At 43.3% G+C, this 24,415-nt stretch overlaps 2 protein-coding genes across 3 annotated transcripts in view; one reads left to right on the plus strand and one right to left on the minus strand.

The window, feature by feature from the left end:
* CDK13 (cyclin dependent kinase 13) overlaps positions 1–8,312 on the minus strand; it is a 121,600-nt gene extending 113,288 nt beyond the window's left edge. Inside the window, exon 1 of one of the 2 annotated variants that reach the window (XM_039462077.2) lies at positions 6,535–8,312. In XM_039462077.2, coding sequence (XP_039318011.1) covers positions 6,535–7,745 — 1,211 coding nt within the window. In that variant the 5' untranslated portion in view covers positions 7,746–8,312. The remainder of the gene's footprint in view (positions 1–6,534) is intronic. The other variant, XM_039462078.2, reaches the window with a different exon arrangement.
* LOC120360895 (uncharacterized) overlaps positions 7,943–24,415 on the plus strand; it is a 94,849-nt gene continuing 78,376 nt past the window's right edge. Inside the window, exon 1 of the mRNA XM_074379796.1 lies at positions 7,943–11,509. Coding sequence (XP_074235897.1) covers positions 8,024–9,094 — 1,071 coding nt within the window. The 5' untranslated portion in view covers positions 7,943–8,023 and the 3' untranslated portion in view covers positions 9,095–11,509. The remainder of the gene's footprint in view (positions 11,510–24,415) is intronic.

Consider the following 24,415-nt stretch of genomic DNA (forward strand, 5'->3'; position numbering starts at 1 on the left):
GGGAGAAATATAAATCTAACATAATGTCTGCTCAGAAAATTTTTGCTTTAAAGATTAATTCAAACTCACCAAGAATTTATCTTGGTCAAATATAAACACTAGGTCTGAATTAATTCCTTTCACACTAAAGTGACTCCCAACATCCTCTATTCAATCTAATAAAGTAGAAGCTAGAAGGAGGTTCTTAAATTCCCTCCTTAAAATTCAAAACAATTTCTTGCCCTATCCTAGAGTATGAGAGTATATATATGAACCAAAATAGCAAGCAAGTTTAGATACATAATTGGCATCTGTGCAGACTTGTATGCACTAATCTGTAGATAAAAATGTATTTAAATTAAACCACCAATAAATAGGCTCTGGAATTTGTCCTCTAGGAACTTACAATTTAGTAGGGAAAACACAAAAGTAGCCAGCCAACTAAGCTGATACTAAACAGAATTTTTAAAAGCTCTATAACAAAGATAAAGTGCTGTGGGATACAGGAAAAAAAATTCACTTTTATCTAGATGAATTCAAGATAGCAGGATTTAAGGCTGGACACAGTGGCTCACACCTCTAATCCCATCACTTTGGGAGGTGAGGGTAGGAGGAGTGTCTAAGCCCAGAAGCTCAAAACCAGCCTAAAGTCTGAGCAACACAGTAAGACACCATTATCTTTACCAAAAAACAACCAACCAACCCACAAAAGATAGTGGGAGGCCGCCTGTAATCCCAGCACTTTGGGAGGCTGAGGCGGGTGGATCACAAGGTCAAGAGATCGAGACCATCCTGGTCAACACAGTGAAACCCTGTCTCTACTAAAAATACAAAAAATTAGCTGGGCATGGTGGCGCATGCCTATAATCCCAGCTACTCAGGAGGCTGAGGCAGGAGAATTGCCTGAATCCAGGAGGTGGAGGTTGCGGTGAGCCAAGATCGCGCCATTGTACTCCAGCCTCAGTAACAAGCGCGAAACTCCGTCTCAAAAAAAAAAAAAAAAAAAAAAAAAAGATAGTGGGATTTTTCAGCTGAGTTTTAAATGCAAAGCTTGAGATGAAGAGCAAAAGAGAGTTTGGAGTCTCTTCTTATCATTTAAGCTAAGAGAATAGCAATTATAAAAATAGAAAAAAAAAATGTGTCTGAAAATAGAATTCTGATAGAATGGAGCTAGATCATAAAAGGCATTAACTGACAATGCATTAGGAAGTTTAGAGTTGGCCATGCACAGGTGCTCATGCCTGTAATCCCAACACTTTAGGAGGCCCGGGTGGGAAGACTGCCTGAGGCCAGGAGTTCAACACAAATCAGAGCAACATGGTGAAACCCACCTCTACAAAAAATACAAAAATTCGCCAGGCATGGTGGTATGCACCTGCGATCCCAGCTACTTAAGGAGGCTGAAGTAGGAGGAGGATCCTCTGGGCTCAGGAGTTCAAGGGTGCTGTGAGTCATGATCACATCACTGCACTCCAGGTGGGCAACTGAGCTAGACACTATCCCTTTTAAAAAAAAAAAAAGTTTAGATTTATGCTAATAATAATTCTAATATAATGGGAGTGACATGAGCTAAACAAAGATTTTAAGAAAACTCTCTTGATAAAGAACGATCTGGGAAGAAATGAGAAGAATGGTAACAGTAACAGGAAGTCTAACTGATTAACCTTAAAGGGTGATAGAAATGGAAAAGAGGAAATAAATATTAGTGTTAGCGGAAAAGAAATGTGTCAAGGACTGAGTAGATGTAAATGTCAGGTAAAGTTTGGTCAGAGAAGAAGGAAAACACAAAGCCATTCACTCTGAGAATGAAAATAATGATTGCAGCTTTGGAGATTTAAGACAGTCAATCTATACTTCCATTCCCTTCTGAGAGTTTCTACATTTGTTGTAGTATCCTATTTTTTGAAACTGTTTAAAGCATTTTAAGAATTCCTTCCACCTAGGGATATTCATGACTGATTTCTATTAAGCATATATTAAATCAGTGGCATATTTTATGAATAGCTATTTTTTTTTTCATTCTGGAATATCTCCATTTCATATACTTTTGAAAAATAGTGCCGGGCGCGGTGGCTCAAGCCTGTAATCCCAGCACTTTGGGAGGCCGAGGCGGGTGGATCACGAGGTCGAGAGATCGAGACCATCCTGGTCAACATGGTGAAACCCCGTCTCTACTAAAAATACAAAAAATCAGCTGGGCATGGTGGCTCGTGCCTGTAATCCCAGCTACTCAGGAGGCTGAGGCAGGAGAATTGCCTGAACCCAGGAGGCGGAGGTTGCGGTGAGCCGAGATCGCGCCATTGCACTCCAGCCTGGGTAACAAGAGCGAAACTCCGTCTCAAAAAAAAAAAAAAGAAAAAAGAAAAATAGTTATCAGGAAAAAAACACTAAATAATCCATAACAGAAGTACCACATAAAAGTGAATACCAATAATTTTACTTATTTATATCTAGAGTTCACCTATCTTTTTCAGATTCTTAAGTTCTTGTTATTATTCCATTATGAAGCCTTCTGTCTTTCTTGGTGGAACGGAACTTCCATAGGTTTAGAGAAAAAACAAAACATACATAATAATTTCTTGTACTGATTTTAACTAATCTGATATCAGTAACTTCAGATCAAAATAACTCTGGAAAACCACCATCAAGAAATGCCTTCAAGAAATGTTTTTAGCCAATCTTTGTAAAGACAAAGTAGAAAATACATCCACAAGATGTAAACCTAATTGTTTATAAAAACTACAAATTAATAAACACAAATAAGCTGAAAGAATCTTTAGAAGATTAGTCTTTTAAAACCTTCAAAATGCTGAATAAATGGCCAAGAAACAGAAATGAACACATAAATATCCAAACAGCAGCTGATTTTCACCAAAAGAGGTCATTGTGTGAGGTTGCCAGCTCCCCTTAATGCAAATCTAAGTTCAATATAGCATATGCTTTAAGTGGTAAGTAACCCCTGTTCTTTAATGAATAGACTGCTGTTAGAATTCTTCATATTGTAACCAAAATCTACCTTCATATTGTAACCAAAATCCATGCTCTTTAATATTAAGAGCATGTACTTTCAAATCAGCCTAGGGTTGAATCCAAGCTGACCTTGGAGCAAATCACTTAACTTTTTAGAGCTCCCATTTCCCAATCCATCAGTGAGAATGTTTCCAACTATCACGTGGATTTCGGTGGTCAATGTATGTTAAATATTTATCACTGCCTGGCACACAGCAAAACACTACAAACAGTACCCTCCCCTCTTTTCAATACACTCTCACATTTATTATAGGGCCAATCGGCAATATTATGTGACCTTCCGCACCCCAACAGTCAACTAGCAAAGAAAATATGGCAAACAGGTTATACTGGGAGGTGGGGAGGCCAGGCAAAGTTAAGAAGGAACTGATGAAATGCATGAGCTGAGGACTGAAGATTCAAATGAAGACAAAGAATAAGTTGTGAGGTAGAAACCACTAACATGGAAAGGATTTATTCTAGGATCTGACATCAAAAAACCTTCAGGCTGGGTGCAGTGACTCACACCTCTAATCCCAGGACTCTGGGAGGCTGAGGGAGGTGGATCGCTTGAGCCCAGGAGTTCGAGACCAGCCTGGGTAACATGATAAAACCCTATCTCTATTTTCAGCTTATTTACTTTTTTAAAAAATTGTTTTTAATCTTCATACCATGATTTCCCATACTATTTTGAATGTGTATGTATTTCTTTAAAAATACCTACATTGACAATTCATTCATATGTAAGTTCTGAGTGGGCTGGGAAAAGATTACACTGTTTCTTACAGCATTGCACATGGTCTATATTAAATATTTAAACAAAGTTTGTAATACAGTCCCACATTAATATTTTGCATATTCAGTAAACTCCATCATCCCTTCATATACCTATTCAACATTTATTAAGAGTGCACTTGTGCCGGATACAATGCTGAGCACTAGAAATACAATGGTGGACAAGACAGGCCAGTGCCTTCATGGAACTCATAGCCAGTCTGCTCATTAAAGAACATGAGCCACTTACCACAAGTAATAAATTCTGAAAATAAACAACACTTTTTGCATTAATCTGTACAAGTGAGTTCAAGCAACTCTTCTTAAAAAGTAATAGTACATTTACTGTATTTTAAAATCTTAAGATTTTTCAATCAACTATTTTGCTATTAATTCTGGGACCCACATTTTAAGCTGGACATTTGACAAACTAGATACAATGTGAAAAATCTGAAAACCGTATGAGTTTTTTAGCCTAGAAGACTCAGAAGACACGACAATTGTCTTTACATTTTAAGGTTTAGCATACACGCATGCTCTGTACCATTTCAAAGGGTTAAACTTGGAGCAATGGATAAAAGTGTCATGAACTTTCACAGAACTTTCAAAATTCTGGTTATAATACGAAAAATTCTAACAATTTGAGATAATGAATAATTCAACCACCTTATATTAAATATTTCTGTAAGGTTGCAAGCTTTAAAAACATAAATTTTCACCTAATCCTTGAAATAATCCCAAAATACAAGTGTTTCCCTGTTATAGTTTAGGAAACAGTCTCCAAGGATCTTGCTAAAGTCCCAAATCTAGTGGACAGGTTGCTCAAAGTAATGTGCTTCCCACCTCCAGATGTATTTCAGGCACATACCAAATGGCCATCTGTCAGGAATGTTAGCCAAGATACCCTAAAGTTCTTCCAAATTCAATCCTTTAGAAATACCGGTGGTCAATATAAACACTATGAAAAGATTCTGTATTGAATGGTCCTCCAGAATGTAAGCTCCATGAAGGCAGTAACTAATTCTTCCCAGCTACATCTCAATACCTAAAACGGTATATGGCATACAATACAAAAATACTAAATGTGAATAGTCCTAATCATACATACCAAAATTATATATAATACATACTACTATTATACAATAAAGGACCTCGCTAAAGTATCCAGCAACTAAAAAGCCTGATACATAGTCCATTCTTAAAATTGCATCAAACACTTTAAATTATTAAAGTACTGAAACTTCAACCAACCAGTTTGCAAAACAAGTTCAACTGCAAAAATCGCAAGCCTTTTGGCAAACCAAGTGTTATAGTTCAAAGTAAAATACAATGTCTTACAAGATATAACGGCTAATTTTGATGAATGAGTTTTTCAATTCTTCACTAAGGCATCAGCTACCATTTTAAGTGTGCTGCAACCCTCTTAAGAGTGAAACAATTTATACAACTCTTTCGGCTTAAAGACAAACACGCTCAAATCTCTGCAAACATCACACCTTTACATTTACTAGGCTGAGGTCTGCTAATTTTGCAGATGCATATTTGTATTGTGTTAAGATTCCACATAACCCATACTTAGAGGTACTGTGCATCCACTTGCCATTACTGAAAGCCAATAAGAAAAAGCGATCCAAATGTCATTTTGCAATAGAAATCATTAAGGCCTGGAATGTGCAAACATCTCAAGGAATATAAGAACCCATAAAATACACGAAAGTTGTTTTTAGTGAACTCTGCTTAGTTGATAAGTATATTTTAAGGCACATTTTAAAAAAAGAACATTATTTAACAAAACAGGCAAGAAAGCTACATAAAACTTTTACTCCAATTTCACTAAATTAAATTAAACCTTTTAAAGATTTCTGAACAAAGATTCTGATATTTAAAAGTCTATTTATCTTGCGTTTTTAATCCTTCGGGCATATCTAAACAACAAAAAAAAAGTCCACTTAACTTTTAAATAAAGCAGTTACAGACTTATAATAGTGTAAGAATGTACTGTCATTCCCTTGGTTACACTAGGTTACACCACCCAAATTTATAATGTTATTAGCAACTGGGTGTCATCACAAACCAAGAAACCACAATCTTGTCATTTTTTTCTACTTTCTGTAATTATGACTTTGGAAGATCAGGTAAAACAATCCCCCACAACAATATCACTAAATAGAAAGCTTCCTTATCTTCAGTATTCAGAACTATCAACTTCCACATAACCTTTTTTCACATGCTAAAAGAATAAACTTTACAGAAAGGCTTCTCTCATCACTGTAATAATCATAAGAAACATCTGCAATCCACATCTAACTCTTGACATCAGCACCTGATTCTTACTCCCTGGACGATATCACACCCTAAGCTGCAGTCCATTCCTAAATCCTCAACAATGAAACCTCTTCACAGAACTTTCAAAATTGAGACGACTTAAACCACTTCTAAGTTTACCCAAACTAATTGTGCCAGAAAAACAAAGAGCAATTGGGAGAAACCCGTTAACACATTAATGCAACACGTCTGAAACTTTAAATTCTTCCTCAGAAATCTTCCCTGCCACAGCTAGGAGAAAAGTTCCACTCGCCCAGTTGCTTTGTCCCTTCGACCCCCTAAAAGTGTCACAGGCGCGCGAAAACGCCTCTCCTTCCCGGGAGGCTCAGGCGGGGCTGTCTTGTTTCGGTAGCGGACCTGCGTGGTTGTGAGGACCCAGGCACCACTTTCCCTGCTGCTGGGGATCAGCGCAGCCAAAGCACACGCGGGCAGGACGGCGGGACTCACCTGAGCACAGGGCTGTAGGGGCTGCGAGAGCGGCGCCAGCTGCTGCTGCTGTAGGGACTGGGGGACACGTCGCCGCCCCGCTCATAGGAGCTGTGGCGGCTGTAGCTGGGGGAGCGGCGGCGGCTGTAGGGGCTCGGGGAGCGCGGCAGCCGCCGGGAATAGGGGCTGCTGCCACCTCCTGCTGGGCTGGGGGACTTGCGGCTCCTCAGGCTCTGAGAGGCCCTGTGGGACACCGGGCTGTCGTCCCGGCCTCCCAGGGGGCTCAGAGACCGCCGCCGCCTGTAGGCCTTGGGCTCGGTCTTGTCCTCCCGGTAGGCCTTGGGCGGCTCCTTGTAGGCCGAAGGCGGCTCCTTGGACGACTTAGTCCGGCTGCGGTGGGCCTTCGAGTCCCGGTCCTTGCGGCTGCTACTGCTGCTGGACGTGGCCGAGGCGCTTTTCCGGCGGCCACCGCTGCTGCTGCTGCTGCCGCTCTTGGCGGCCTCGGCCCGTTCCTCGCCGCTGTGGCTGTGGCGGCTGCGGGACTTGGAGGCCTCGCTGCCGCCGCGCTGCCCATCCCGCCGCCGGTGCTCGCGGTGGCGCTCCTTGCTCCGACCGCTGCTGCTGCGGCGGTCCCGGCGGGGCCTGCGCTCTGACCCCTCCCCGCGCCTCTGGGTGCCAGAGGAGGAGGCCGGACTCCCGCCGCTGCCCCCCGTTCCCCCGGCAGCCGTCGCCGCCGTTGCCGCGCTGGCCCCCCCCAGCAGCAGCCCCTGCTCGGACTGGGAGCTCACATCCTCGTATTCCACCAGCGGGGTCACACCCCCGCCGCTACTAGCACCGCCACCGCCGTCCTGCTGCGGCTGGGGCAGCGAGAAGACCCGACGCTTCTCCGCCTCCTGCCCGGCGCGGGGCCCGCGGCGCCGCTTCTGCCGCCCTCCTGCGCGCCTCTTGCCTCTCGCCAGCCGCTTGACCTCCAGAGGGGGGCCCGGGCTGAAGCAAGAGGAGGAGGCCGCGGCGGCGGCGGCTGCGGCGGCGGCCGTGCCGGGAGCAGCCAGGAAGAGCAGAGGCGGCGGGGGCGGCGGCGGTTGCAGGAGCTGCGGCTGCAGGAGCGGCAACAGCAGTGGCGGCTGCTGAGGGGACAGGAATCGCCTCCGCTTGCGGCGTTCCTCCAACTTCTTCTCCGCCCAGCTCAGACCCCCGCCTCCCCCCAGCGCCGTGTCCGAGCTGCTCGGCATCGCCTAGAGCCCGCCGCAGAGCGCGGCGCGGGTGCGGCCTCCTCCCGGGTCAGACCCTGGCCATCTCCCCTGCCGGAAACGGGAGCGGCGGCGGAGGGACACCGAGCACCAGGGCCGGCCGGGAGACGCGCCACGATAATCCGGGTCGGGACTCGAGTCCCTGGATTCCAGGTCACAGTGGGGTACGCAGCGGCCTCCGGGCCTCGGGGAAGCAGGAATCCGGGCGGCGGAGCTCCCGATCGCGCTCGTCGTCCTATTCGCGGCAACGAAAACACCAGATGCGCCGAGCGCTGACCCGCGGGGCAGTCCCGAGTCCTCCAAGTGCCCCCGGGGGTGGGGGAGCGGCCTCGGCCGCGCTCTCGGCTCGGGCAGCGCAACGCGGAAGTACCACCTTCGTCGCCGCTTCACTCCATCGCGCCCTGACGTTGGGTGCGAGTTCAGGGGAGGGGAGTGGGCGAGACAACAGCACGCCTCCACCGCCGCCTCCTCGGCGTCGACGTCGTCCTCCTGTGGTGGCGGCGACACACCGCAGACGCCTCGGAAGTGGCCTGGGCCTGACAACAACTCCCGGCCTGGGACCTCGCGCACTCTGCGGCCCGCGGGGCTGGGCGGCGGGGCGGGGCGAGGCGGGGGCGACCGGGCTGCGGCTCACGGTTGGGGCAGCGAGTGTGCGGGGCTGGGCGGGGGGCTATTTCCGGGGAGATGGGGGCGGGGGCGTTTCTGAGTCTGTGGCGGTGGGTACCGGCCCTGACTTTCTTCTTCCTTCGCCCCCGCCGTCGCGAGCAGAGCTGGCGGAGCTACCCCTTTCCTCCGCTCCCCCCCTCCACGAGGAGGCTCCTGGCGTGCGCGGCCGGCCCGTGCTCGCTCCTCCCCTTCCCTCTTCTCTCCTCGTCAGTAGGAGGGAGAGCAACGGGGCTAGCTGGTTGGGCCCTAACCTCCACAACCCCTCCTTCTCCCCTCGCTGGTTCGGCTTTTCCCTTCAGCCCCGACGCACGACCGGGAGCGCGCACGCACGTCACGCTCAGCGAAAGCCCAAGATGAGTGGTGGCGAGGCAAGAGAGGCGGGAACAAAGTTGCCGCGCAGTGGCGTGCTCGCTCCCGCCAGGGACCGGCCGGCCGCACCGGAAGTGGCAAGAAGTAGCTGCCGCTCGACTTCCGGCGAGGGTGGGCCTCGTTATGAAGAGGGGTTAAAGAAAGAAGAGGTTCCGTGCGCCGCCCACTGCTGTTGCTTGAGACTCTCTCCGTGGCGGCGCGCGGGTCGTGCCTGTTGCTTGCGTCCAGCGCGCAGTGCCGTCCTGGCTCTCTGCAGACGCCGCACTGCCTGCCTGCTGAGCGAAAGGTCACAGTGAGAGCAAGTATATCCGGAGACTGTGAGGGAAATAATGCTGTTGGTGGCCTTCTGGGCTGGGCGGTCACCCCGTCGTCTACCTTCAGTCAAGCCTGGGCAGTGGAACGGCTGCGAAAGAAGAGAAGACACCCCGCAAAACAGGGCGGAGATGGCGTTGATTTAACTTGTCTCACGTACACCAAAGTTCGAGGCCCCTTCTTTTTTTTTTTTTTTTTTTTTTTTGAGACGCAGTTTCGCTCTTGTTACCCAGGCTGGAGTGCAATCTCAGCCCACCGCAACCTCCGTGAGGCCCCCGTCTCATCCTAAAAAACGCACTTGGGAATCATAGCTCAAGCTTCGGTAACACTGTTTACTTTAAAAAATGTTTAGACCTTAAATCAATAGAGGGAATAAGTGGAATGTTAAAAGAACTCCCGAAAATTCCATCTTTTATCAGGGGCCTTGAAATCAAAACATCTTGTTCGAATGATGAGACCGCCCTCTTAGTACTTCACGCACTGTCACCTTAATATCCAAACCTCTGAGGTTGCCACGCATAGCTATATGTGACCTCATGTCTCATTTCTTGTCTTAGAATTGCCCTTCAGTCAGACTGAGCACTCAGCATAATTAGATTAAAATCTCAATGGCTTATTGGCTTGTACAATGGTTGGAAAGGCAAGCCAACTCGGCGCAGTGGCACAAGCTTGTAGTCACAGCTACTCCTGACGCTGAAGCAGGAGGATCCCTGGAGCTCAAGCGTTCGAGGCTACAGTGAGCTCTGACCGTGCCACACAGCACCCCAGCCTGGGCAATCGGCAGGTCAGACTTCACTGGCAGAATACAAAGGATGTTTGTTTGCTGAAGGGTAAAGGAGAAGGCAAAGGAATAGGTAATGTCTTAAAGTCAGTGCATTTCCCAGGAGGGCAGGCCTGGGTGGGTCACACCATGGGACAGGCATTGGGAAACTGAATAGAATACTTTTCTATTCAGTTTTAGGGGCAGGATGCCCAAAACAAATTTTTCGTTGGCAGTATTATTGAGTGAAGGTCCTGCAGCCAGCCTCTTAACAGACTGTTCAGCAAGTGGCTTTCAGAAACATGTAGGTTCAACCTATTCTGTCAGAATGTTACCTTAAATAGCCTGGAATAACAGAACAAAGAGAGCAAATAAGAGGTTTAGCTTGCAGCTCCCCACATCTACAACCAGTTCCACTTGAGAATGTTACCTTCTGTCACATACTTTGGTCTATAGTAAATGGGTAATTCTCATGGGTAAGTGTATTAATGGAGTTTAAAAAAAAAAAAAAAAGTAAATCGATAGTTCCCAATCCACGCTGCAAACAAAAAACATGTACTAAAAAAAAAATTTTTTTTTCTGAGACAGAGTTTCGCTCTTGTTACCCAGGCTGGAGTGCAATGGCGCGATCTCAGCTCACCGCAACCTCCGCCTCCTGGGTTCAGGCAATTCTCCTGCCTCAGCCTCCTGTGTAGCTGGGATTACAGGCACACGCCACCATGCCCAGCTAATTTTTTGTATTTTTTAGTAGAGACAGGGTTTCACCATGTTGACCAGGATGGTCTCGATCTCTTGACCTCGTGATCCGCCCGTTTCGGCCTCCCAAAGTGCTGGGATTACAGGCTTGAGCCACCGTGCCCAGCGTACTAAAATATTTTTTTGCTGTGGTTCTACCACCCACGTTTCCTCAGTCTATCGTTGGTGGGGGAGGGTGAATGAAGCCTTTTGAACTTTCCAAAGATACCTGCCCATGTGGTTGGAAATGCTAATAATTAATAGGATTCAAACTCCAAAAAATGGCAACGACCTTTGAATTAGAAGCTGTGTTTATAAGCCTGTCTGCTTGCCTGAATATTAAAGAGATTTCAAATTGAAATTGCCATTGAGATTTTATATTTTTTTATATTACTGCTTGTGTGTGTGTATGTTTTGTTTTTTGTTTTTTGGGGTTTTGTTTGTTTGTTTGTTTGTTTGTTTAGATGGAGTTTCGCTCTTGTCGCCCAGGCTGGAGTGCAGTGGCACCATCTCAGCTCACTGTAACTTCTGGCTCCCGGGTTCAAGTGATTCTCCTGCCTCAGCCTCACGAGTAGCTGGGATTACAGGCACCTGCCACCATTCCCGGCTCATTTTTTTCTTCTTGTTGCTTTTTGTATTTTTAGTAGAGACCAGGTTTCACCATGTTGGGCAAGCGGATCTCAAAACTCCTGACCTCAGGTGATCAGCTGGCCTTGGCCTCCCAAAGTGCTAGGATTACATGCTTGTGTGTTTTGTGTGCTATTATTTGTTGCTTCCTGTTCTGTTTTGTTTTTTAAATAAAAGGTGGTTACGTTTTTGCTTTGTTTGGCAGGTCATATTATACCACTCTTAAAGTGTGATCTTGGCTAGGCACAGTGGCTCATGCAGGAAACTGGAGGCCGAGGTGAGTAAATCCTTTGAGCTCAGGAGTTCAAGACCAGCCTGGGCAACATGGAGAAACCCCATCTCTAAATATATATATATATATAAAACAAAACAAAACATGGGTGGTGATACACACATGTAGTTCCAACTACTTGGCGGGCTGAGGTGGGAGAGTCTCTTGAAGCTAGCAGTGAGCAGCAGTTGAGGCTACAGTGAGCTGAGATGGCACCAATGCCCTCCAGACTGGGTGATAAAGTGAGACACTGTCTCAAAAAAAAGTGATCTGGTCCTAAGACCTTTTCAATGTACCTGCACAGTCAAAACTATTAAACTTTTTTTTCTCAGCCCAGCTACTCAGGAGGCTGAGGCAGGAGAATTGCCTGAACCCAGGAGGCGGAGGTTGCGGTGAGCCGAGATCGCGCCATTGCACTCCAGCCTGGGTAACAAGAGCGAAACTCCGTCTCAAAAAAAAAAGAATTGATTCACCCTTACATTTATGGTCTGTTGATTTTTCAGCAAGGTGCCAGGGCTATACAATGGGGAAGAATAGACTTTTCAACAAATAATACTAGGACAACTGGATATCCACATGCAAAAGAAAAAAGCTAGACACCAAGCTCATACCATATTTAAAAAAAAAAATTAAAAATAAGCCAAAAGCACTTGTGATGAGGAAAAATAGTTAAAGTGGATTTCATCTAAATTAAAATTCAAGGCAGGTGGATTGCTTGAACCCAGAAGTTGAAGACCAAACTCAATAACATGGTCAAACCCTGTCTCTACTAAAAATACAAAATTTAGCCAGGTGTGATGGCACGTACCTGTAATCCCAGCTCAGGAGACTGAGGCAGGAGAATCACTTGAATCCTGGAGGTGGAGGTTGCAGTGAGCCAAGATCCCTCCACTGCACTCCAGCCTCGGCGACAGAGTGAAACACTATCTAAAAAACAACAACAAAGAAAAACGGATCCTATATTTCACATTTGCTAAGAGGGTAGATCTTAAGTGTTACCAGAAAAAAAAAAAAAGTTTGGCTGCTTGCAGTGGCTCATGCCTATAATCCCAGCACTTTGGGAGACAGAGGCGGACTATCACCTGAGGTCAGGAATTCCAGACCAGCCTGGTGAAACCCCATCTCTACTACAAATACAAAAATCAGCCAGGAGTGGTGGTGCACACCTGTAATCCCAGCTACTCAGGAGGCTGAGGCACAAGAATCACAGGAATTCAGGCAGCAGAGATTGCAGTGAGCGGAGATCACACCACTGCACCCCAGCCTGGGTGACAGAGTGAGACTCTGTCTCAAAAAAAAAAAAAAGTTTAAAGGACCTAAACCAGGCGACCCCAAACCACGGCCCTGCGGGCCACATGTGGCCCCCTGAGGCCATTTATCTGCCCCCCCCCACTGCACTTCAGGAAGGGGCACCTCTTTCATTGGTGGTCAGTGAAAGGAGCACAGTATGTGGTGGCCCTCCAACGGTCTGAGGGACAGTGAACTGGCCCCCTGTGTAAAAAGTTTGGGGACGCCTGACCTAAACAGACATATTTCCAAAGAAGATATACAAGTGACCAAAAAGCACATGAAAAGATGCTCAATGTCATTGTCCACTAGAGAAATTCAAATAAATACCATTTCAAACACCAGAACCAGCCTGGGCAACATGATGAAACTTGGGCTTTAGGAAAATACAAAAATTAGCTGGGTTTGGTGGCACACATCTGTTGTCCCAGCTGCTTGAGAGGCTGAAGCATGAGAATTGCTTGAACCTGGGAGGTGGAGGTTGCAGTGAGCTTAGATCGTGCCACTGTACTCCAGCCTGGGGGACAGATCAAGACCCTGTCTCAAATATAGATAAGTAAACAAAACAAAATAAAAAACACAAGATGACTGTAATCAGTAGACAAGTTTTGTCCAGGATGTGGAGAAATTGAAACGTTCATACTTTGCTGGCAGAAGTGTAAAAATGGGTAGCCACTTTTTTTAAAAAAGTAAATGTTTATCATTGCTTAATACTCAAATTTTGTTAAATATTATTAGAAGATCTTCTCTCAAAATGTCTTTTGTGCTTTTTTTGTTTTGTTTATTTTGAGAAGGAATCTCGCTCTATCCCCCAGGCTGGAGTGCAGTGGGGTAATCTGGGCTCACTGTAACCTCCGCCTTCCAGGTTCAAGCAATTCTCACACCTCAGCATCCTGAGTAGCTAGGGTCACAGGCGCTCCACCACACCCAGCTAATTTTTGTATTTTTGGTAGGGACGGAGTTTCAGCATGTTGGCCAGGCTGCTTTCAAACTCTTGACCTTGAGTGAGCCGTCACCTCAGCCTCCCAAAGTGCTGGGATTACCGGCATGAGTCACTGCACCAGGCTGGGTGTAGCCCCTTTGGAAAACAATTTGGCTGTTCCTCTAAATGCTAAACATAGAATTACCATATGACCCAGCAATCTTACTCCTAGATATATTACCCAAAATATATGAAAATACATGTTTGCACAATATGTCATGATAGGTAAAACATGGAAACAACACAAATGTTCATCAAATAATGAACAGATAAGCAAAATGTGGCAGATCCGTACAACAGAATATTATTCAGTAATAAAAAGGAATGAATATCTAATACATGCTATAATATGGATGAACCTTGAAGACATTATGCTAAGTGAAAGAAGCCTTAGTTTCTCTCGTAATCCTCACCTGAAGTACAAAATAGGTGACATTATTATCGTTTAACAGATGAGAAAAGTAAAGATCAAAGAGATTGAGTTGCCCATAGCCACATAAACAATAATGTGAAAAAAATTTAACCTCAAAACATATTCTAAACACAAATAAAACTTTTTTTTTTAAGTGTCTGGTTTTGCTGTGTCCCCATTTAAATCTCAACTTGAATTGTATCTCTCAGAATTCCTACATGTTGTGGGAGGAACCCAGGGGGAGCTATTTGAACCATGGGGGCCATTCCTGTGCTATTGATAGTGAATAAATTGATAATGAATAAGTTTGATAGTAAGTTTCACAAGATCTAATGGGCTTATCAGGGGTTTCTGCTTTTGCCTCTTCCTCATTTTCTCTTGCTGCCACCATGTAAGAAATGCCTTTTGCCTCCCGCCGTGATTCCCAGAAATTTGGAGAGGCCACGGTGGGCTAATTACTTGAGCCCAGGAGTTCAAGACCAGCCTGGGCAACATGGCAAAACCCCCATCTCTACAAAAAAAAAACTGAAAATTACCTGGGCATGTTAGCTTACACCTGTATTCTCAGCTACTCAGGAGGCTAAAGTGGGAGGATCACCTGAGGCCCAGGAGGCAGAGGTTGCAGTGGACTGAGATTGTGCCACTGCACACCAGCCTGGATAACAGGGTAAGACCCTGTCTCAAAAAAAAAAAAAAAAAAAAAATTAAAATCTTAAAAATTAACTCAATCCCCCCATACTTTTTATGACATAAACTGAGATTTACACAAATCAAATTTCTTGTCCAAGATCCTTGTAAAAGAAGCCTGGTTTATTTTGCCCTCCATCCGGATCCATGATTTTGAAATTCACTAGTGGTACTCAAAGATGTTCTAAGGAATAAATAGGTTGGGAAAGTTTTAAGGAAGTGAGTTTTTAGATCTTCAACTTGTATACTTCTAAAATTGATCTAGGCAGGTCACAGTGGCTCACACCTATAATCCCAGCACTTTGAGAGGTGGAGGTGAGAGAATTGCTTGAGGCCAGGAGTTTGAGGCTAGCAAGACCCTATCTTTGCAAAAAATAAAACAAGTAACATGGCATGGTGGCACTTGCCTGTAGTCCCAGCTACTCAGGAGACTGAGGTGGGAGGATTACTTGAGCAGTTCAAGGCTGCAGTAAGCCATGATCATGCCACTGCACTTTAATAGGGTCACAGAGAAAGACCACATATCTAAAATAAAATTAAAATTTTAACATTTTAAATAAATACATAAAATAAAATTGATCTGCCTGTGGTCAAGGTGTCTTTTTCAATTTTTGAGATGGAGTCTTACTCTGTTTCCCAGGCTGGAATGCAATGGCACAATCTTGGCTCACTGCAACCTTCACCTCCCAGGTTCAAGCAATTCTCATGCTTCAGCCTTCTGAGTAGCTGGGATTACAGGTGCTCGCCAACACACCTGGCTAATTTTTTATTTTTGGTAGAGACAGGTTTTCACCATATTGGTCAGGCTGGTCTCGAACTCCTGACCTCAGTTGATCCACCCTCGTCAGCCTCCCAAAGTACTGGTGTGAGCCACTGTGCCCAGCCTCAAGGTGTCTTGCTGGGTCTCTTTCTCTGACTTTACGAAAAGAAGACACAACTTTCTTTCATTTTTTCTCTTTTGAGACAGGGGTCTTGCTCTGTCACCCAGCCTGCAGTGCAGTGGCATGATCATGGCTCATTGTAGACTCAATCTCCCAAGGCTCAAGTGATCTCGTGCTTCAGCCCCCAAGAAGCTGAAACTACAGGTGTGTGCCGTGCTACCCGGCTAATTTTTGCATTTTTAGTAGAGACAGGGGTTTTGCCATGTTGTCCAGACTGATTTCAAACAACTCCTGGACTCAAATCCCTGGGCTCAAGAATCCACCCACCTCAGCATCCCAAAGTGCTGGGATTACAGCCACCTGCAGCTGATGCCACTTACATTCATTTTCTAATCGTAATGGTGCATTTGCCCAAAGGTGTAAGAACAAATACAAACAAAGCAAGCCGCAGTTCAAAACACTGATATGAGAAAGCCCTTTTTAATCAAGGCAATCTGTCTCATTTAGCAGTAAGTACAAATCTTCTATGGACATAGGAGCTAATGGTGGGTGGCACATTAATTATTTATCAAAGTGTAAAATATATGTGCTGTTTTAATCAATATTAGTGATAATTAAAATTAAGGCTTAATTTAGAATAAAAAATTTTTCTCCAGCCATAGAAAATGAGGAAAAGAAAAAAAGAATTTAAGCTCCTAAGTTTCAACTTAATACACATTTTTATAGCAGGATGTATGATAGGGTAATCAAGGAGTTGGAAGCCAAAAAGTAATTAACATATTATATTATGATAAAATTATGTGAGGGAAGTAGAATGGAAATAACAAGTCAAGGAAAAAGGAACAATGTAAAATTCTGCTTACTAAAGATGATGCAGTATTTCTAAAAGAATGATAGTGGATATAAAATTGCTATAGTTTCAATCTTTTCCATACATAAACCCAAGTGATTTAGTTTTACTTACACAATGACAGAAAATTTTATTGTCTGTAACTATTTAGTTTTATAATAAAAAATCTTAAATGTCAACTTAAAAATGTACAAACATATAGGCTTCCAAGATCATTTTTTAAAATACAAGCAAAAAATCTGAAGGCCACTCTCATAGGTAGTCCTCTGGGATACACTGGTAAATGTAAATCCATTGCCGTTATAGAAAAAATTCTTAACCTGTCTGCTCATTTTTTTTTTTTTTTTTTGGGGACAGACTATTGCTCTGTTGCACAGGCTGGAATGCAGTGGCATGATCTTGGCTCACTGCAACCTCCACCTCCTGGGTTCAAGCGATTCTCTTGCCTCAGTCTCCTGAGTAGCTAGGATTACAGGAGTGCACCACCATGCCTGGCTAATTTTTGTATTTTTAGTAGAGATGAGTTTTTCCCATGTTGGCCAGGCTGGTCTCCAACTCCTAACCTCAGGTGATCTGCCTGCCTCGGCCTCCCAAAGTCCTGGGATTACAGGCATGAGCCACTGCGCCCAGCCTGTCCACTAATTTTTAACCCAGTATTATCATTTCCACACATAAAGGAAAGCACATTAGCTTTGTTCTTAAAAAAAAAAAAAAAAATCCACAGACAGGCGCTGTGGGCACACCTGTAATCCCAGCACTTTGGGAAGCTGAGGCAGGCGGATCACAAAGTCAGGAGTTCAAGAACAGCCTCACCAATATGCTGAAACCCCATCTCTACTAAAAGTACAAAATTAGCCGGGAGTGGTGGCACGTGCCTGTAATCTCAGCTACTCAAGAGGCTGAGGCAGGAGAAATGCTTAAACCTGGGAGGCGGAGGTTGCAGTGAGCCAAGATCACGCCATTGCACTCTAGCTTGGGCGACAAAGTGAGACTCTGTTTCAAAGATAAATAAATAAATGATTTTGGTTGGGCATGTTGGCTCACACCTATAATCCCAGCACTTTGGGAGGCTGCAACAGGAGGATTCATTGAGCCCAGGAGTTTGAGAACAACCTGGGCCACATAGAGAGATACCATCTCTGTAAAAAAATAAGATAAAATTTTTAGAAAAATCAACAGGACAAGCATGGTGGCTCACGCCTGTAATCCCGGCACTTTGGGAGGCCAAAGCAGGTAGATCACTTAAGGTCAGGAGTTTGAGACCAGCCTGGCCAACATGGTGAAACCCTGTCTCTACTAAAACACACACACACACACACACACACACATATAGCCAAGATGTAGTGGCACGCACCTGCAATTTTAACTACTCGGGAGGCTGAGGCAGGAGAATCACTTGAACCCAGCAGGTGGAGGTCGCAGTGAGCCAAGATTGTACCACTGCACTTCCAGCCTGGGTGACAGCAAGACTCGGTCTCGAAAAAAAAAAAAAAAAATCAGTGACTTTGAAGTCATGACATATCAGAGATTTTTGCTCCCACTCCTGAATTTCACAATCTTTTCTTACACAATTTCCCTGGGCCCCAGGTACCAGATAGCTGCCTACTGTTGCTTCTGCTTGAAACCCTTCAGTTGACTCTAACTGCTTATAGGGAAAAGTGTTAACACCCTTATGTGACTCACAATACTTGGCATAATCTGAGTCCCACTTATTGTTCCTCTCTACCTGCTTAAATTTACTCTGCACTTCAGAAATATAGAACTTTTTTCTCATTTTTTAAAGGTACTGCACTTCTCAACTCTGGGGCATCACATGGCATTTTTCCTCTATTTGGAATTCTCATTTTCACCTCCTACCTAACAATTAGGTGTCATTTTTATATATTTTCAAATCTTAATTTAGATACCACTTGAAGCTTTATCTGACATCCCCCATCACTACCATCATTAAGGTTGGAGTAAATGTTCCTTTTTTTGTGTTTCTGGTGAATAGCATCCTTCTCCATCAAGCCTGTGTTTCAATGATCTCTTTCCTTGTTTGTATCTTCCAATAGAGTGTGGGTTCCAAGACAGTAGAAACAGTGTCTATTACCATCATATTCTTTGTCACCATTATATTCTACCTAATTGCCACCATATTCTTAAGCTCTACCACAATATACAGCAGGTGTTTAATGAATATTAGGAGAATTTATGAATGAATTGATAGATTTTAATTATCCAAATATTTCCATGAAATACTTTTATGGATAGTAAATGGCTACTCTAACAATCCTAAGGAAAAAATGAATTTATTAGAAGGGCATTATCAAGGGCTAACAAACTCACAGGAATCTATAATACTAGGCTTGAAAAATGGATAGAGACCCAGGTGGTTCCAGACAGCCAAGAAGCTACAAGATTTTAGCAATAGCCTGGGAAGGACACAGCCACCTTTGTTGCAGGGCACTTTTAGGATTCATTCTCAGTGCTCTTGGAGATACTCTCCCTACTGCTGTGAATTAAATATCATCTCCCCTTTGTCTTTCTGTCATTTGGTCAAGTATCAGTGTTCTGGAAAAAAGATCATTGGCTAAGCCTAGATCACATGCCAATGCATAGTCTGCTGGAGGTTGGGGGGTGCCTGGGGATAGGTTCTCTAATGCCTCCAGAATAGGAAGAAGAGCGTTACCAAGACAGTGGGGAATTCCCTCACATAAGAAGGAAAAGGGTTGGACATAGTGCAGCTAAGAAAGTACAGCTGTTCGTTACAGCTGTCTAGAACTAAAGCAAAATATGTGTCCCCACACAGAAGCAGTTTGTTTTGGTACCATGTGCGTATTCAGGGCTTCTAGAATGGCTCAAAAAGTAATAAAAAACACACTGTAATGTTTTTGGAGATGCTCTTAAAGAAGCCTAATTTTCATTCTGTCATCAAAAGGAATACTCAGTAATTCAGATACAGTGATAAATATCTACATTTAACTTAATGAAATGTTCGGTTAAAGATAAATTACAAAATAGACTTTAAAGTATTAACTGAAAAGAAGTTAAGATACTTTCGGTTTCATTACGGAAAAGTTATTTAGTGCTCCAATCTCAATTATAGAACACCATTTCATCTTTCTGTGAAAATGGTCAAGAGCCTAGAAACTCAAGGGACTTTGAGAATCACTCAACAAATTTTTATTTTTATTTATTTTTTTATTTAATTTTATTTTTGTATTTTTTTGAGACGGAGTTTCGCTCTTGTTACCCAGGCTGGAATGCAATGGTGTGATCTCGGCTACCGCAACCTCCGCCTCCTGGGTTCAGGCAATTCTCCTGCCTCAGCCTCCTGAGTAGCTGGGATTACAGGCACGCACCACCATGCCCAGGTAATTTTTTGTATTTTTAGTGGAGACGGGTTTTCACCATGTTGACCAGGATGGTCTCGATCTCTTGACCTTGTGATCCACCCGCCTTGGCCTCCCAAAGTGCTGGGATTACGGGCTTGAGCCACTGCTCCTGGCCAACAAATTTTTAAATGTTTATATTAACTTTGAGGAAACTTTCTTACAATTATTATTTAATGAACATCTAATGAGAATTCAGGCTTGTAAAAACAAAACTAAGGGTTTTTCTCAGGTATGGAAAAAATGAACCATATAAGAAAAAAAAAAAATACCCAGTGTAAACCTGAAGAACCAGGAATGAAAAAAAATATTCATTCACGTAAAAACCTGCACATAAATGTTTATAGCAGCTTTATTCATAAGTGCCGACATTTGGAAGCCACCAAGATGTCCTTCAAAAAAGTCATAACCTGTAGCACATCCATGGAATGAAGTATTATTCAGTGATAAAAAGGACTGAGTTATCAAGCCACAAAAAGATATGGAGAGCCAGGCAGAGTGGCTCATGACTGTAATATCAACACTTTGGGAGGCTGAGGCAGGAGGATCACTTGAGGTAGGGAGTTCAAGATCAGACTGGCCAACATGGTGAAACCCCATCTCTACTAAAAATACAGAAAACAAACAACAAAAAAAATGGAGGAAACTCATCTGCATACTGCTAAGTGAAAGAAGCCAATTTGAAAAGTCTACATATTGGGTGATTACAATGATACGACATTCTGGAAAAGGCAAAACCATGGAGGCAGTAAAAAAGATCAGAGATTGCAGAGATTCAGGGAGGAAGGAAGAAAGGGAGGATGGATGGATGGGCAGAGAAAGAGATATGTTTAAGGAAGGAAAACTATTCCATATGATACTGTGAAGGTAGACACATGCTACCATACCCACTGCCAACACCCATAGAATGTAAAACACAAAGAATGAACCCTAATGTAAAATATGGACTTTAGTTACTGTGCATCAATATCGGCTCATCAATCAATTGTACCAAATGTAGCACACTTATGCAAGATAGCTATAGGAGAAACTGGGAGTGGGATGGGGAGGGTGCGTAGGAATGCAACAGTTTCCACTTATTTTTCTTTAAAACTAAAACTGCTTTTAAAAGTATGTTAATTTAAAATAAAAAGAGTATCTACAAATGTAATTATTTTATTTTATTTTATTTTTTTGAGACAGAGTCTCACTCTGTCACCCAGGCTGGAGTGCAATGGCAAGATCTCAGCTCACTGCACACTCTGCCTCCTGGGTTCAAGCGATTCTCCTGCCTCAGCCTCCTGAGTAGCTGGGATTACAGGCATATGCCACCACACCCAGCTAATTTTTGTATTTTCAAGTAGAGACAGGGTTTTGCCATGTTGGCCAGGCTGGTCTCAAACTCCTGACCTCAGGTGATCCACCCACCTTGGCCTCCCAAAGTGCAGGATTACAGGTATGAGCCACTGCACCTAGCCTACAAATGTAATTTTAAAATACTGGAAACTTCTTGATTATGCTTATCATATTTTTTCTTCACAAGCAGCAGATGAAAGACTTGCTGTGGAATAAAAATGAAGTAGATGAAGATAGGCACACAAGTAAATATTTACTAACTGTATTAGCCAGCCTTTCAGATGGCCTCCAATGGTCCTTATCTCTTTTTTATTGTTTTTTAAGCCCCTAGAGTGTGAAGCATTTGTTACACTGCAATAGATAACTGATAACAAATATACTGCTTTTTATAGGATTAAGTCAATGAATGCATATCAATAAATAAAGACCTTGAGAACAAATTAACGACTTTAAATTTGCAGGGAGTTAGAGAGGTTCTGGACTTGGATATTGAAAGTATTACGGCAACAAAGAAGGAGAAGTGAGACCAAAACACAATAGTTTAAAGGTGTACAGGCAGCCCACTGACTCTGACCCATACCCTGAAGCACTGAATGGTGTGCAGCCAAGGTGGATGGTGGTGAAGGTTGAAAATGGCAGGTATCTTAGTCATTCAGGCTGCTATGACAAAATGTCATACAGTGGGTGGCTTATAAACCACAGAAATGTATTTCTTACAGTTCTGGAGCCTGGGATGTCCAAGATCAAGGCACCAGCAAATGCAGTGTCTGGTGAGAGCCGCATTTATTCGAAGACATTGTCTTCTCATTATGTCTTCACATGGCAAAAGGGGAAAAGGAGGTCTGTGGGGTCTTTTTATAAGAAGACTAATCCCATTCATGAGGGGTCAATGCTCATGACCTAATCACCTCCGAAACCTAGGCACAACCACACTGGAGATTAGGTTTCAACTTATAAATTTTAGGAGGACGAAAATACTTAGTATATACCAGCAGGAGAATTACTCTCAAAAGAACTACCTAGAGAGAACTAGGGATACCAGGGAAGAGTTGAAATAACAGAGGAAAACTCTCCATTCTGAACTGTGGGAAGCTTCCAGCGTAAAAGCCAGTCCTTGACCTGCATTCTCAAGTGATACTTGTCCTTGAGAATCTCATCTTTTGTGCACAAATCAGTCAGTCTTGATGTTGTCTTCTTTTTTAAAAAAGTCAACTTTATAGATGCATAGCTTATGCATAATATAACATATTGGCAAATGTATATAGCATATAATTACCATACAAAGCAAAGAATATTTCATTACAAAAATTAAAAGTTGGCTGTAGCCTCTCTGCCATCAATGCCCACAAGTCACCACCCTGCACAGGCAACTAACTGTGGATTTGTTTTTATATCCTAGAATTTCTTATACATTGAATCACAGAGTATGTGGTTCTAGTTTCTTTCGCTCAGCATAACATTTTTCAGATTCCTTGTGTCATAGCTCATATCAGTTCATTACTTTTTATTTCTGAGTAGTACCTCACAGTATACAGCAGATATACAGTACCACATTTTGCCTATCTGTTCACCTGTGATTGGACATTTGAGTTTTTTCTAGGTTGGGCTGTCAGTTCATGTCAGCCATAAACATTTATGTATCACCATTCTAGCATCAAAGAGAATAGTTTCAGTTCCCTAAAAAAAATCCCATTTCACATACTTAACCTTTTTTTTTTTTTTTTTTACATGGAGTCTTGCTCTGTTGCCAGGCTGGAATGCAGTTGTACCATCTTGGCTCACTGCAACTTCCGCCTTCCTGGTTCAAGTGATTCTCCTGCCTCAGCCTCCAGAGTAACTGGGATTACAGGTGCACACCACCATGACCCAGCTAATATTTGTATTTTTAGTAGAGATGGGGTTTCACCATGTTGGCCAGAATGGTCTCAATCTTTTGACCTTGTGATCTGCCCACCTCAGCCTCCCAAAGTGCTGGGATTACAGGTGAGACCTACTGTGCCCAGCCTTCATTTTTATTACATCTAGTAAAAATTCTTTCCAAATAAAGAAAAAATTAAAACTTTTTCGAACAAACAAACAAAAGCAAATTTGTCTTCAGACAAGAAATATAAAGACTATTTTTCAGTGTGAAGGAAATGATAGCAGAAAACCTTAAATTTATACAAAGGAATAATAAACTTCAGAACTGATAAATATACAGGTAATAGGCTTTATTTATTTTGTTTATTTTTGAAATGAGTCTCACTCTGTCACCCAGGCTGGAGTGCAGTGGTGCAACCTGGGCTCACTGCAACCTCTGCCTTCTGGGTTCATGCTATTTTCCTGCCCCAGCCTCCCAAACAGCTGGGACTACAGACATCTGCCACCATGCCCAGCTAATTTTAGTGCTTTTAGTACAGACTGAAGTGCAATGGGGCAATCTTGGCTCACTGTAACCTCCACCTCCTGAGTCCAAGCGATTCTCCCACCTCAGCTTCCTGAGTAGTTAGGATCATAGGCACTCCACCGTTTTTTTTGTTGTTGTTGTTTGTTTGTTTGTTTGTTTTTTGGTAGGGACAGGGTTTTTGTATTTTTGGTAGGGACAGGGTTTCAGCATGATGATCAGGCTGGTCTTGAGCTCCTGACCTCAGGTGATCCATCCGCCTCAGCCTCCCAAAGTGCTGAGATTGCAGGCCACCACTCCTAGCCTATTCTTTTTCATGTGGGCAGTTTCTATTACTGTGTCTTCAAGTTCACTGATCTCTTCATTTGCAGTATCTAAATTGTTATTAAGCTCATCCAGTCAAATTTTCTTTCTTTTTTAAAAAAAATTAATTTGTGTCCCCATGAAAGCAGATCAGTGAATTTTTTATTTCACATATTGTTTTATTTACCTCTAGAAGTTCCATCTGATTCTTTAAAAAATATATTTCATTTTATTACTATTGTTTTTAGAGATAGGGCCTTACTCTGGCACCCAGGCTAGAGTGCAGTGGGATGATCATATTTTCATTTTCTTAGCAATTTTTCACTAGATGTTGAACACCGTGAACATTATATTGTTGAATATTTGGATTTTAGTTTTTTTAATGAATGTTGAATTTATTTGGCAGGCAATTTACTTA

The sequence above is a fragment of the Saimiri boliviensis genome, chromosome 10, assembly GCF_048565385.1.
Source record: "Saimiri boliviensis isolate mSaiBol1 chromosome 10, mSaiBol1.pri, whole genome shotgun sequence".
NCBI classification, from domain to species: domain Eukaryota; kingdom Metazoa; phylum Chordata; class Mammalia; order Primates; family Cebidae; genus Saimiri; species Saimiri boliviensis.